We start from the raw sequence: 16,335 nt of genomic DNA on the forward strand, positions 1-16,335 counted from the left end.
CCTCTAAGGGACCCGTCAAGGGGCAGGCTCTTCAGCAATGGGCCACCAGTGGAGGCCTGCCTGCAGGTCTCTCCTTAAGTCATTGATGTCAGTTTCGGTGGGTAGGATTTACTCAGGCCAGCTTCAGAATAGGCTTTGGGCAGCATGACTGGCAAGCAGACAAATCCAGTTCTCAAAATGCCACTTGAAACCTTCATCCTCTTTTGGTCAGTACAGAGGTACTGGATGTAGTCAGGCATGTAGGCATATATGGAGTATAGAAAGAAGTTGGCATATCTGGACTGACTGATGCCAGTTGTGTTCCCTGCCAGCCTCTGGAAGAGTCAGTAATCATATTTTTATTCATTTATTTATTAAGGTATTTCTACACCGTACTATCAGGCTTTCTAGGTGGTTTACAGATAATGCAAAGCTGTCATAAATTTTATCTCGGTAAACTGCCAAACACAATACTGGTCAGGAAAGCTAGAAAAGGGCAGTACTGAGGAAAGCTAGGAATAAAACTGAGAATTTACATGACACGTGATTAGATTAGTGTGCACCTAGGTGAAAAATGTCCATTTAAGCTTTAAGTTTATTGACTATATAGCAGCTGCTTTATGACACCATTTAAAGTAATTTTTTCCCAGCAACGGTTGGTCTTCACAATTTAATTGTATTAATTTTATCTCAGTAGATAAGCTGTGAGGGAGGAGGATGTGAAAGACCAGGCAGCCGTGCACCTTGTGACAGAGTTAGATGAGAACACTCACACTGAGTCAGCTTCTCTAAAAATACAGTATTCTGCTACAGGAGCTTCATAATCTCCTACAATATGCAGAAAAGAGAACATGTACTTTTTGCACCAAGATAGAGCTCAAATGCATATCTAGCTTATTTAGCCAAAGGGGGAAAGGAAAGCACTTCCACCTCCTTTTTAAAAGGTTACTGATTATTATGAAAATGTATGAAATTATTTATTTACTGGTGTTTTTTATTTAGTTCATTCTTCTATAAAGTATGCTCGGAATAGTGTACAGTTGTAGTGATAATAAAATAAAGTAACAGATACAACAAATTCACAAGAGGCATTTTAATTGTTTCAAGTGAGCAAAAACAGAGATAGGCCAGATAATTAGCTATGAAATGCTACTCTTCCAAGGACTGTGCACACTATAACACTGCTGGGATCACATGCTGCCACTTTTTGTTTGACTTTCTAGAAGGAGGGAGGAAAGGCAGTGCAACTAGTGTCATTGACGTAAAAGCACTCAACTATTGCTGCTCCTCCCAGACCAGTACTGGGATGTATATTATGGATGAAAATGATACTCTCTTGCAAAAAGAAGAGAATTACTTCCAAAATGGGACCCTTTGGGATATTGGTTCACATTCTATGTGAAATGAACAGAGAGAAAGGAAAGAAAGTGGAATGACAAATTGTATTCCATACAAAAAAAAATAATAGGAGCTGTGTACCAAAGGTAAGGCTCAGCTAGACATGCCTACCCTTGGCAGGAGTAAATATATTCAGGGTGGAAATTCTGAACACAAAACCTACACATAGTTACTAACACCTTTTGGAGTAGTGTAGAGGTGGAGCTGAGACTATTATTGGAGCATCTATGGTGTAATTGCTTCTTATCAAAGCCAGATCAATATCCCTAGGTATTAATGTCGGGAGTAAGTGGACATGTATATGTTATGCAGATAGTATTCCTCCTCACCTCAGGATGACCACAAATAATAAGTGAACTAAATTGTCTCTTAGTAATCACACAGAGAAATGAAATTAAGTGACTGCCATAAAAGGCGTCATTGATAAATGTTGTTCACATTAATGTGTTTCTCCACCTGATATATAATCTTAGGTCTCACACCATTAGTTATATTTATCTTTATCTTTTTCAGTGCAAATAAAATAACATAGTATTAGCAATATCTTAAGGAATGTTCCAAAAAGTAAACTTAGTAAATGTCATCAATTGTTTAGAGCTCCTGTCTTGAGCCCAGCCTGACACGGGATCATGTTTCGGACTTAATAGTCCTTCCTCAGGATACTCTCACCCTAGATATATTTGTATAGCATTTTTCAATTATAAAAATGGCATCTAGAAGGAAATGATGTCAACCATTATATTAGGCAACATAACTTAGGCAACCTTAACCCAGTTATTCTCAACTACCCTCATTTTGTTCACCTCTGCTCTCCCCCTTCCACCCTACCTTAGGACCTGAAATCAATTGTGAAACAATAGGTTGTGGTTTTACTTGCTTAGTAACACTTGTTGATTATATTTTAAATATTCCTGAATCATATAAAATAGCATGCAATTTCTCATTTTATCTCAGGACCAAGTTCAGCTGCTGTTTTCTGTATTTCCACTACAGGATGATGACCTATATGCTTTTGCTGTATTTGTTGTAGGAATTTCTGCCATTCAGGCCCCCACTCACCATCAATACTCTGCTTCATAGATCCCAAAAAAGGTATTGGGCCTACTCAATTTTAGTCTGTCCCTTAAGGCCCAGCTTAAAACTTATTGTGGCCACTAGTCAGTTTATTCTGTACAGGGCCCAGCACTGTCAGCAGAAGCCTACCTTGCTCTGCATACTATGATGGCTGCTGACACAAGTCCACCCTGCCTCCTCCCGAATGCTCCCCCCTCCCCCCTCCCCCCTCCCCACACACACATATACTTATTCTTTGCTCTCCCAGCCCAGGTTTTGAAATCTGCTGCTTTTTGGCAACTGACTGGAGCCTCTGATTATCATTGTTGGCTCGTACCAATTGAGTCTGGACTGTATCTCTTGGTTTCCTTTTTCACTAGGTTCAATAATTGTCTGTGTTACATTGTTACATGAAATGTGATAGATTTGCCCCCCTCCCCCAAGTGCATAAGACCTACAAATAGGGATCCTACCTGCGCTAGTTGACCAGTCTCAGGCCTATTCTGTTGGATCTGCTGGTTCAGACCATATTCTGGTCAATACTGGTTGCCATCACTGTTCCATACAATGAACTCTAAGAAGGGGAGTTTAAAATAGGAGGAAGAAACCATCTTTGTTCTAAAGTAAAGAATTTGAATTTCAGTGGGTCATCATGATATTCTGGAGAAGGGAAGAGAAGGGAAGATCAAATGCATTTTGGATGTGGGAGTCAGGAGAATGGGGGAAATCATTTAAGGGCACAGTAAAAATTCTGGCAACAAGGTTAAAACACAAGAGATAAGAAGAATCACAAATTGTCATGCATTCTACCTTAATCACCATCATCTTCCTCCATAAATTTCTAATTACCAAACTCTGGTTAAAATTTTGTATCGTCTACAGTTTAATGACTTGCACTATGACAGCACTAATAAGGACCAGATCCCTTGATGTGTATTTATTTATTTAAATATTTTTATATACTGATTGCCATTTGCACATCGTATCAGTTTACAAAGCAGAGCAAATAGAAAATAGCATGGTACAGGGCAATTTAAAAGGGGCATAAATTATAGTGAAGTATACAGCAGTGCAATTGAGATTTTATTTTTATTTTATTTATTTAACGGCTTTTATATACCGACGAACGTTGGGAACATCTCATCGGTTTACATAGAACAAAATTAGCAACAGGCTTTACAGGTAATGCATGATTAAAAGAGGAACAAGCTTTACAGGTAACACATAACTAAGGAGGAGTAAAAAATTATCAATAGGCTTTACAGGGAAAACTTAAATAAGCTTAGTGGAGCACTAAATTCATAAACGTTGAGAAAGCATATATACACAGGATTGCATGTAGGATACAAAGATAATGCTATATATAAGTGATGTACAGGGATAAGATCGCAAGGACAGTGAGAGGCTGGGGTAGCCGTGGAGAGAAATATACAATGTGGTGATGGAGTGTGCGGGCGGTTAGGTGTAGGAGTGCTTGAAGAACTAAGTCGAGGTTTTGCCTGAATATTTTTGGGCAAGTTTCCTGGCGGAGAGAGGTTGGTAGTTTGTTCCAGAGGAAAGGGTCTGCTAGGGAGAGGGCCCTTTCATTTGTGGCACGAAGCTTAGTCAGCTTGGGTGAGGGGGTATGTAGTGTGGCCAGGTATTGTTTTCTAGTGGGTCTATTATTGTTGTGAAAGGTGAAATGCTCTTTAAACCAGTGCATGATCAACCAAGATGAGAAACCTCATCCATCTTATAACTGTGGAAATGTCATGTTTACATAACATAATATCATACATCGTTGGAATAGGGGGGGGGGGGTGAAGATTATTGGAGTGGAACAGCATATATATGGGGTGAACATCGTTGGAATAGGGGGTGAACACTCTTGGAGTGGAACAGCATATATATATGTATGAAAATATGTAATGTCAATGTAATGAATTAGAGGTTTAAATATGGGTGAACATTGTTGGAATTGTGGGGATGGAATAGAGAAATATATTAAATGTTCAAAATGAATACTGAAACATTAATTGGATTTTATGGGTGGGTTTAGATTTTATACGTATGAATGAGTGTGAAAGTGGACTTGGGATATTAAAGGTTTAGGGATATGATGTCTGTGGAATATTATAGTATATATGTATGATATTATGATATGTAAACATGACATTTCCACAGTTATAAGATGGATGAGGTTTCTCATCTTGGTTGATCAAAGTGTATATTTTATGTATATTGGGTGAACTGGTGAAGTGCAATATAAATTAATAAAAATTTGAAGAATAATATGCTTTTCTTTGTATGGGATCATATACATGTTGTAACATCTAATGAATTATATTATTATGTAAATGTAGGATATTAATCATTAATGATTCCTATTGTGTGATGATGATATATCAGTAGGGGGGATCTGGAATATTCCTCATAGTGTTGTACCAGAATAAATAATAGCATCATAGTAGTTATAAAAAGCCAAGTGAATAAAAAATAGGCATACAGTTACACGCCTAGTGTGTATAATAATAATAGGGTTACAGCTAACGCCTAGAGAATATAATAAGAAGCATACAGTTACAGTGAGCCAGTTGAAGCAGGGACCAAAGGTCAAGTTGAAATCATAGACATAAAGTGTCAGTAAACAAATTTAAGTTGGTCAGCTTATGAGCTAATTACAGAACAGCAGGTGCTAGGGACGATCTTATTGTGGGGGGGAATTAACGTATCAAGGGGGTGTATTCATATAATGGGGTATATTCATATAGTGGGGGAGGACTAAATTAAATTAATAAAGAAACAGAACAGATAAATTAAAACATGAGAGAATAATGTGTAGAGAATCTCCTTACATGTAAGAGAACATGTGTAGAGAATCTCCTTACAAAATATGAAATATATAACTAAGCATACTTACATACAGTAGAAAATAACATTGGCATACAGGACACCTCGGCTTCCATCTGGCACCCTCCCTTGAACAAAGAACAGATTACACAACCAACTGGATTTAAACAAGACCGCAGTTTATTGGTTACAAAACAAACCATAACCCGAGCCCCATACATAAAATCCTCAATCATCCACTACAATCCACTGCAAGTCATTCTCTCCCAGCGCCAAGCCTTGATGCAACTTTTGTCACAATGCAGAAGTGGTCGCCAATTGTCAAACCATGGCTTCTAAAGCTGCTCTGGCAGACCACCACCATGCCCCAAGATCTCCCTGCCACATCCCAACAGCTGGAACAGTGACTGCATCAAATTGCCACTGCCTCGGGACTCATACCCCAACTACCAAGAAAATAAATGAAGCGACAAACTTTATTCACAAATGAGCAAACATGTCACACATGGAAAATCCCCAGGACTCGGGTCTTCCGCCACTGTAACAACACAGGAAGATCTAAAAACACAGGGCGGGAACAATACCCAAGGAAGGAAAAAGGAATATCCCGGGTAGGTAGGAAGGAAGTGGAGCTCCATTTAAAAAGGAATCAGAACACACTTACAGAGGAGCTCTCCAAAGAGGACTGCCAGTCAGGGGTTTCTCAAACTCCTGCATGGTTTTGAAAATTCCCACGAAAGAAGCAATAGAGAAGGAGGGAAGAGGAAAAAAAAAGGGGGAGGATAAGAAGGGGCACCCCCATCCCCTTGCCCTTAAGAAACATCTGACCTTAAAAAAAGGGGGCCCCATCTGAAACTCTCACATGGGAAAAGGGGAGGTAAGACCTGAAGGAGAGCCTTGCCCATCACCATATTAATGGCAGCAGGCAGGAACCTAGCCCTCCCTGCTTGTTACTTAGACACATCATAGCAAAGGGAAAGAGCTGCATTAGTATAAGTCTGAAACTTAGGAGCAGCAACAGCATTGACAAAAATGTGTGTTATTTAGTTAATTTGCCAGCTTTCTGTTTTCATTCTCTTTTTCATACCAAATTGCTCTGATTTATATCTCATTTTCTTGCTTGAAAGCAAGGCTGTACCAGTATGCCCTGCAAGATTCGCCGGTCTTTTTCCTAGCCCAGAACTTCCTAATGGCTATGTGCAATCACATAGCAGGTTTTATGTTATAGACTAGATCGCCTTAGAAATGTGTAATGCGAAGACGTGTTAAATTGCTTGCTCTTATTTTCTTGCCTATTATGCTATCATTCTGTTAAAATACAAATTGTGATATCACTGTTGTAGTGAAGCACTCACAAAACTTCACTTTCTAATGAACGTCTTGCATATGTTCTGTAACAGTTTGTACATGTTATTGATGGAGCCAGTACATTTTGCTTCCGTATGTATTGCAACATTTTTATTGCATTCCACAGGTCCTCCAGTAAACGTTACATGCAATATTTTTATCAACAGTTTTGGATCAATCACAGAAACCACAATGGTAAGTGCACCAAATATCACTGGAAAGGCAAAGCAAATATGTGATGTCTTGTCATGAACACAACCTGTCAATTTTGTTTTGTTTTTTTCTGTTTATTGTTCAACTTACAGGTCCACTTGTAAATGTTATGTGCCACATATTTCTCAACAGTTTTGGTTCCTATAGCAGAAACTACAATGGTGAGTGGGGTTTGCCATTGAAGCCATCTTGTCACAGGATTGGATGTGTTTTAGAAAAGATTTAAAGTTTGGGGGTTTATGTACATTTCCAAAATAATATTGAAATTAAATGATTTAAGAGAAAAAGCTTCTTTATGACTGTAGCTTGGCTAAACTGTCCCTGATATACCTTTTCATTGTTTTGAAAAGCCCATACTGGGAGCTGGATCAGAATGAGTTATACAATGGTAGCCAATAGAAAAGGAACATTAGCACTACATAGTCATGAAGGCAAAATGATTATTAAAATCTTCTGTATATGTTACTTAAAAGAGACATGGTCAGGACTTGGTGACATAGGGACACCTGACATTTGTTTACAATAATAGTACAGAAGCGAAAATGAGAACTGCAGCTTCATGGAAATTGACTCAGCATGATGCACCAATCCTGTTGTTTCAAGCTGCATCTCTTTGTTCCTGTATCTTTGATAAAGAAAAGAGTTAAAGGAGGAGATTCAAGCAAAGGCACATGATATTCAGCTCTCTTCCTTCCTTAGGACATGTGCAGTAATTTAATTTGGCAAATTTGCAATTTGGAAAAAGTTTTAAAATTTGGAGAGCTAGGTTAAAAATAAGGAGACTTAATGGGTGATGGACTAAATCTTTTGTGCACCTGCTAAAATACAGGTTCTTTAGAGAGTGAGCAAAAAAAAAAAAAAAAGTGTGCACAAGCTACATCACAAAATTTGCTGCACTATCCAGCCCAGAGCGAAAGAGCCAATTCATCACTCAACCTGCTCCCTAACATGAGAAATAATGGCCTTAGTGCCACCAAATCTCCCCACCCCCCTGACACAAGAAATAAGGACCCAGTGCCCCTATTTCCCCCAACTGCTTGCAAAAAAAATAAAGGCCCAGTGCCCTCTGTTTCTCCCCCCAGCCATCTGACACAAGAAAGAAATATCTGGTGCCCTTGACCTTCCTCCCTGGCACAAAAACACTAAAGGCCCAGTGCCCACCTATCGTCTTTATTCCCCAAATCAAGAAATAAGGGCTCTGTATCCCCCCAGACCTCCTGAAACCCCTTCCTTCCACCAAGATCAAGGGACCTCTGTTCTTGATCCAGTGTGAAAGCTCAGCGGGGGCTTTTTTTTTTTTTTAAGCTAGTAGTGAAAGGGCAAGAGGAAATCATGTTCTTTCCTACCCCCTTCAGAAAGGGTTAGAAGACATCAGAGCTTTATTTCTTGGGGAAGGGGGTCAGTAGGTGGATCAAGAGTCGCCAGGCCCATGTTTCTATTTTTGGGAGTATCAGAAATACTGGGCACTAATTTCTTGGTGGGTGGTGGGAATAGGGCATCAGGTCCTTATTTCTTGTGTTAGAGACTGAGGGGTAGAAAGTTTGGGGCACTTTTAATTTGGTGTTGAGGAGGAAAAGGATCGGGGCTTTCCGGATCCTTGGGTCTTGGTGTTGCGAGTGGGAGGAATTGGGGGTATGAGGGCTTCATGATTGGCACTTTGGCAGGGGAGCAGGTTCGGGTTTGTCGGTGGTTTGGGGAGGCTTGAATGTTGGGGGGGGGGGGAGTCTTCTTCAATTGCTAAATGTTATCAGGCCAGTTCTGTAGGCGCACTAACACATAGCCCGAGTCACTTGTTAAATTTGAAACCTTAATGAATGCATGCACAGAGAGGAGAACATACTATACTGTTTAGCATGAGTCACTACAACCTAATTTGCATCATAATTTACATGTAAGTAAGTGGGAACATGCGGTTTGCCAGAACTTGGTTAGTGTGCATACTAGGGCATGTCATTACGCATGTTCATTAAACTTGAAAGCATAGACTCCCTTAATGTTCCTTTGTGATGATTGCGCCAAAGTCCATCAAAGAATATAAAAGTGTAAACAAATCTCTAATGCCATTCCATTTTACGTCAGAAATAATGAAAGGAAACAGCAGCAAAAAATCTGAAAGAACTGCAAGATATCACTGGAATAATATATTAAAATTGGAAAAACTAAATCCTTTGACTCAAAAATTCCTTATCTAAATAGTTATATCAATGGGGTATCCCTTTAATAAAAAAGATCAATTCCTCTGAATCATATATTTCAAACGTAGACTTAGTGGATACCACTGTAAGTTTTCTATTCTATAAAATACTGCTGAACAGATTTTTAATTTTTGCTGTTCAGACAAACCCTGATATAAGAATTAATAGAAAAAATTCTGGGTCATAAAATTAGAATAGGGTCATACACATGAAGCAAACAAAGGACATGAAGAATGAGATAGCTACTATTAGCGATCATCACAGTTTCCTTTATAATTATATTTCAAGTGCACAAAGAATACATACAGAATGAGTCTAAGGAATGGGTGAAGGTATAATCATGGACATTTGGATTCAATACAGCTCTTGGTGAATACAGCTACAAAAAAGTCAAACAAACCCGACATGTCGCAAGCTTTGCAAGATGGTATTCAATGAAAAGGCATGCATGAGTTGATGCTAACAGCATCGATTAAATTGAATCCTCCATCGCTTTAATGATATATACTCATTGCATTTTGCTGTTCACCCAAATATGTAAATGTGTACATTTTCAATGTCCATTAATGCATTCATTTGAAAAAGCTGAGCACTGAAGTCATGCATGTAAGTGGATCCTGTTGGCTTTCTTGTTTCTCTTTGTCCTTAATACTGGCAAATTTGTGCCCCGGGGGGGGGGGGGGGGGGGGTGTAGTTTGTTAACTGTGGTACTGTTCAGCATTTTCATGCTGATTTTATCATTGTTCTTATTACCTTCTGCCACAAATAGCTGTGAATGTATTTTAGAATTGGTCTTAACATGGAAAGCAACAAATACTGCATGTCTATAGCTTGTGTTGTAAAGGAAACACATTTACATTAGATAAAGTAAATATTGATTTCCTCTGTTCAAAACATCCCTACCAGTTTCACTTGGCTTAGTGAAAAGTACACTAACAAAGCATTAAGTTTAACAAATGTGACATCTATTACCCCTATAAAGTTGTGTCTAGCCAACAATTTCATTAGTTTTCTTTTAACTTATTTTAGTAACAAGGTGCTTCCTTGGCTTGTCATCCGACATGTGGTATTGCTAACTGAGATGTGTCCATTAGGATCTGTGTATGAGGAACAAAAGAGAATAGGGACAAAAGGAGGAGAGATATTAGCTATCTTTAAAATGGATTTACAAGTTAAAGGCTTCCTTTAAGACTGAATGAAGATACTGAAGGTATATTACTCAAAATCAGTCATATGAGATTTTGCTTGATTTATCAGCCACCACATATGTTAAGCTGAAGAAGTGTTACAACTGGAGGAGATTTTGTTAAATCTTTAGCTTACTATCCCCAATTTAGTCCTGGGGTTTTATATGCATAGGTCTTTTAAAGTCATCCCCATAACTGTTCTTGTCTTCACCACCTCTTCTGGGAGAGCATTCCAGGCATTCACCATCCTCTCCATGAAGAAATATTCCCTGGAGTTTAATATCATGACATCTGCACAACTTCAGTGATAAACTGAATTCTCACCACGGCTCACCAGCATGGGGACCTTAATGCAGCTTCATGAGCAGTTTACCAGCTTCCCAGGCAACAGCTGCCTTGTACTTAATAACTTTCCCTGCTGTCTCCATCTTGCCGTGTGATCAGCACGCCCGCCGCCAGCTCCCTTGTGAGCGTGGGTGCGATGGTCATAGCTAACCTTCAGGGCCCCTGGTGCTGTTAGCCAGTATCCAAATTTAACACCTCCGCTCAGTGCAAGTGTGTCCCTTAAGAGAGCAAGGGGATCAGAGGATGCAGTCCATACTCACTCCAGGCTCCCGCCATCCTATTAGAGCACTAGGAAATAGTAGGCAAGAAAACAAATGGGACTCCCAGTTAGTATTCAAATCAAAGTTTTACTGCAACTCTAATTCCAGCTGGTCTTCCAAAAAATAAAACAGCAGCAAAAAGATTCTAGTTTGTCCATGCTAAGTGTTACTTCTCTTATAGGCTCTCTTGCACCATTAGCCATAGGAATCACTCCCTTGCTTGGAGGGTTGGCTGGCTGGAAAGGGGTCCCAGCACTTAGCTAGCAAAAAGATAAGAAAAATACCAAAATCCCAAACTGTGGGTCAAACTCTTAAAATGTAATCCAAAACTTCTCAAAATCTCATGAAGTCTTCCAGTTTCTCTTCACCCCAGCGATAACTTGCAGCCTGGGCAAAAAGTCCAAAAGCTCACACTTCTCTTCATCCTTGCTTTACCTGGTTGCTTGGGCAAACAGAAAAGATGACCCAACCCTTCTGGATACCCATGAGGGGAGTCTGTCCTTTCAGACTGCTCACAGTTCCACAGCAAAAATCCTTCTTCTCCTTTTGATCAAAGACCTCAGGGAGTGAGTCTATGACCAAACTGCAATTCCTGCTCCTTTATGCTCCTTTCTTCGAGATCAAGGGGTGATCTCCAGCTCCTTTTCCTCTCCTCTGCTCCTAACCCGCTGGCTCTTATAGCTACGCCTAACTCTCTAAAAGAACTGAGCATGCTCCAAGGGATTATATACTCCTATCCCCCAAAAAGGTGGGGTTTTTGACAAGGGGTGGATTAAAAAAATGCAAAAAAAAAAACCCACTGCCAATCCCTAATGATGGAAAATTGCTGGGGATTGTATTAGTGATGGGCAAAACCCCTGTCGCATTAGGACTCAATGCTCAAAACTGGACAGCTATACCTCGTCCTGCAAAAGATCAACCTCTTTCAAAAACTCAATAAAACGGGACCAATCTTAAACATAAATAGGGACCTGAATAGCAAAAGTTTGTAAAAACGGATCCACAAATTAACGGCATTTGGAATAATCATTTAGGAGCCCCTGGTTGGAGCAGGGTCATTCTGCATCTGATATTTGTTTTAGAATATTTCTGCACGTTTTAAGTGACAGATGGGATATTAATCGTCTGTTAATACAGAGGGAACAGAAGTGGATTTTTGAACTGGGCTCTTTGTTCCCTAATGGTTTGAATTCTAAAATTGAGTGGGGGGATTTTCTGTAGGTCTGCTTTCTTCATTGGCTGGAATTTATAAGCATCTATGATGCACACGTTTTGTAACTGCTGTTTGAATGCTTGTCTGTGTTTCAAGATGGTGTTTCTACCTAGACCATTTGTCTTTTGATCATTGGCCTCTTTTATACTTGTAAGCTTATGGTTTTAGGGGTTTGTTTTTCGTCATTATTTTATCTTTTTAGTGAGGAACTGGTGGTGCTAAATAATGGAGAGCGATTTTGTGTGGTGATTTTCATCACTATAAGTCTTTCACGGGTCTTCATCGTGTATTGGGTCACCACTGAGGAGGCCCTTCCTGGAGAAACATGTTGGATGCTTAAATGACGATCATAGTTTTGCTTGGAGATATCTATTTCAGCCGTACAATACACCTCGCCGTGAGGTTTTCTTGAAGAAAGTACTGCTTCTTTTTGGACTGACATATAAATACCTGCTGTACCTGAAGGCAATCCCACGTTGAGGTGCCTGAAAAGTGGACTATAAATAAAATAAATAAATATAAGGTTAACCCTGGGGAGCATGAATCAGGCAGTCCCAGGGTGGGGTAGAACCAGTTTCTGGGCATGGGCTGGGGACAGGTTAACCTGTAAGGCTAAACTGGTTCAAGACATCTCTGTCCAAAAATCCAATATCCACACTTTACTTGTATTCCAATAAAATAAATATTTATTGTAACCCAAATAGATAGAATTTGTAAGTTCAAACAATAATTCAGACTCTTATCATGTGTTTTCATCTTGGTCAAATAACAGAGCTCACAACTCCCACTTTGCATTTGCCAATTGTCTCACCCAGGCTCCTGAGTCTTTGCGACTCTGTCTCTTCTGCTTTCCTTGTTTGCTCTTCAGGGCAGTCTTTTTCACACAGTACTATTTTATCTCTACTGCGCTTCAGGGCAGTCTCTCACTCTGTCTCTCTTCACACCCACATTACTGTGGACAAGTAAGGGGCCCCTAAAGATATATCTCTGTTACAGTATCCCCGCTCTGCATTCACCTCAGAAGCAATTCGCATCCAGACACTCACATCAGGAGCAGCATCAGGGTCTGTACAGCTGAAGTCCTTCAGGCATAGTGTCAGTCCCCAACCCTGTGCTAAATTAATTAACATCAAACACCCCACTCCAAGGTATAGCCAGCACCCTCCAACACAGTTCCTGCACAAGTCCACACACAAACCTCTTCCCCTTTTGGTACTGAGTACTCACCGTTCAGACTCATTTTATAATCCAGCCTCTGTACACAGAAGCAGCTCTCGGGACAGTGCACTCCACCAGGCCCTTGGAGCTTAGTGCTAGTCTCGAGCCCTGTACTGAAATAACCTAGAGAGCAGAAATACGGAATAAGCAGCCAAATGTCCAATCTGGATTTCTTTATTGTGTAGAGACAAAAGTATGCAAGTGAGCCCGACTCTGGCCGAGTTTCGCCCTCTTTCAATAGGGCTGCATCAAGGGCTAAAACATACAATAAATAAAATGTGAAATGCAATAAATGTATAAAATAATATGTAGAAAATGAAATGCAATAAATATAATCAATTGTGAATCCTCGTCGTCATCTTATGCATTTAAATATGAACGATACCTATGAAAATAGTTGATTGGTGTATGCAATAGTAAGCAATACCTTTGCTTAATTTCTATGGTAAATTAACATGATATTACACTTCACAGTTGATACATTTCATCTTCACATGGTTTTGATTCATTTTGTCCTGAATGTCAATTTTATTATTTTCACATATATCTAATTATTTCTATTCTCACATGCGTGGTGAGCATTTTGTTTTATACATATTTTTTAGCCACTAACGATACTATTTATTATGACCTTTATTTTTTATAGTATATTTTATTTAAACCAGCAATATAGCTATATAGAAAGTATATACCAGTATTTTGGAGGTAAAGGCAATATCATTTTATATATTTATTGCATTTTATTTTCTACGTATTATTTTCTACATTTATTACATTTCACATTTTTTATATATTTATTGCATTTTATGTTTTTCATATTTATGTTTACACCACATATTTTTATGTTACCATTATATATGTCCATTTTACATGTTTGTTTGATTTATGTTTTTATAATTTTTAATGTATTTATTTACTATTATATGTTATTTATTGTATGTTTTAGCCCCTGATGCAGCCCTATTGAAAAAGGGTGAAACTCGGCCAGAGTTAGGCTCACTTGCATACTTTTGTCTCTACACAATAAAGAAATCCAGATTGGACATTTGGCTGCTTATTCCGTATTTCTGCTCTCACGGCTTTGTTAAGCAGCCTTCCTTGCTGTTTGTTAGTCCCTGAAATAACCTAGCGCAACAATCCTCATAGGCCCAGCCAATCCCCACCTCACAGCAGTCTCGGAGTTCAAATTCCAAATCCCAAACTCAGTCTTAATCAGCAAGAATTTGTAATCCTCTCGCATGCACTTCCATTCCACCTCTAGGGTAGTTGGAAAAGCTACTCTCATTTATAATCCATTCCACATTGGACTATCCTTTCAGTCCAACATACACTGTAAGTTCTTGGTAGCACTTCTGGCAGAGCATTGCTGTTCTCCTTTAACTTCCTCAGCATGAACCCTCCTGTTAACCTGACTCTTTCCTCAGATGACCAGCTCTGAGCCCATACACCACTCCTTCTTTTTGCAGTATACACATACTCTTTATATAATTGCAATTCACACAACTGTTGGCCAGCAGTCACACTTGCCACTCACACTTCCAAGGCAGGCCTTATACCACTCTCTGGAATGTTCACTATTTTGAGGAATAAAATAAACTTTTAACCTTTGTTGAAAAAACACACTATATACACTCCTTATAGGAAGGGCTACCCATTATCTCCTCTTACTAGCCATCCTCCCTGAGATATACTTTATTAACCAGAGCATTCTCATTTTAAGGAATAGGCTGAACATTTGAACTCTATTAACCAGTGACGGTAAGTATATAGCCCCGGAAATCTGAGCTACCACGCACTCTAGTGACTCCACAGAATTACATCATTTATCCCTCTGTTTTTTAGGGGAGACTGTGCTTTAAGGTTTTTTAGACCTTACCTTTTTTTCAATGTGTATGGCCAATATTAAATTATTTTTTGGACTTTGGTTATAGTGCACATTTAGCAGCTTCACAGTAGTTTTTTGTGATAAAGGGGGTTGTTGATATAGCTTTTAGTTTTAGTAAATTTTTAAGGTATTTATGGCATTGTGTGAATGTGTGTTTTTGAATTGTTCTATGTTGGTATGGACGATTGGCAATTTATAGGTGTGTATTTTTGTATATTTTGATACAAGAATCTTCTTAAAATTGTGATTTTGTTATGTTGTGATGATTAAATAAATGTGAATGAAGTTGTAAAACAATTTTTTAGTGACATTTATACAACTCTATTTTGTATTGTATTTCTGTGAGGTTATAAACATTTTGAAATTGTTAATCGAATGAAAACATCACAATCTACAAACATTTCATGAGGACCAAAATACCTGCTAAAAAAGAATGCTGCACTACTGACGTGTTTGACCATTATATATGGCAAGAACAGTTTTTCACATAACGGCTGCATGAAGAAAACATAGGGAGAATAACTTTCAAATAAAATGCACACGGCGGCATATACAGCAAGTATTTTATAACCCATGCATAATATATATGTATATTATATAAATTGTGTATCTCTACCCTGCAACATTAAAAGTAAATTTTAAAAGCCAGGTGCAAGCCAAAATTGGGAGATGTGGCGCATATGTAGGACATGCGCGAGTCCACCCAATTTTAAAAGCCGCCCACGTGTGCGCACAAGTACCGATACATGAATATCCCCCATTGGATAAAAACGGGGCAGAATATGGGCATGGTGTAGGCACGGAATGTGCCTTCTAGGGCGGAGCCAAGAGCTGTACGTGCAAGTAACATTGTGCCCAGGTCAGTGCTGCGTAACTTTACTTCTGCTATGGAGGAGGTATAAGTCTTTCCAGGCATCTGTGAGGGGTTTGAGGGGTCTGAGGTAACTGGAGGGAATGCAGGTTAAAGAACCAGGGGGATACGGAGGACCTGCTCTGATGGACACGCACCTGTATAAAATTCCGTCACTTATGTGGCTATAACCCGACTTATGCTGCTGGGCATGCACAAGCTTAAAATAGGCACACATATACATGCGTCTAGGCTATTTTATAACATGTGCGTGTAACCCTTAGTGGAGTGTTTTAAGTCCCAAGGACACACAATCTTATTTATATCTTCTGGCGCTGCTCCGGCTAACCATCCACTCCCATG

The 16,335-nt window shown here is 39.2% G+C and overlaps 1 protein-coding gene across 1 annotated transcript in view; it reads left to right on the top strand.

Annotated features, from left to right (window-relative positions):
- The window catches only part of GLRA2 (glycine receptor alpha 2), a 209,371-nt gene that overhangs the window by 36,894 nt on the left and 156,142 nt on the right, over positions 1-16,335 (top strand). Inside the window, exon 3 of the mRNA XM_029601880.1 lies at positions 6,734-6,801. Coding sequence (XP_029457740.1) covers positions 6,734-6,801 — 68 coding nt within the window. The remainder of the gene's footprint in view (positions 1-6,733; positions 6,802-16,335) is intronic.

Source organism: Rhinatrema bivittatum, chromosome 5 (genome assembly GCF_901001135.1).
Source record: "Rhinatrema bivittatum chromosome 5, aRhiBiv1.1, whole genome shotgun sequence".
Lineage (NCBI taxonomy): Eukaryota > Metazoa > Chordata > Amphibia > Gymnophiona > Rhinatrematidae > Rhinatrema > Rhinatrema bivittatum.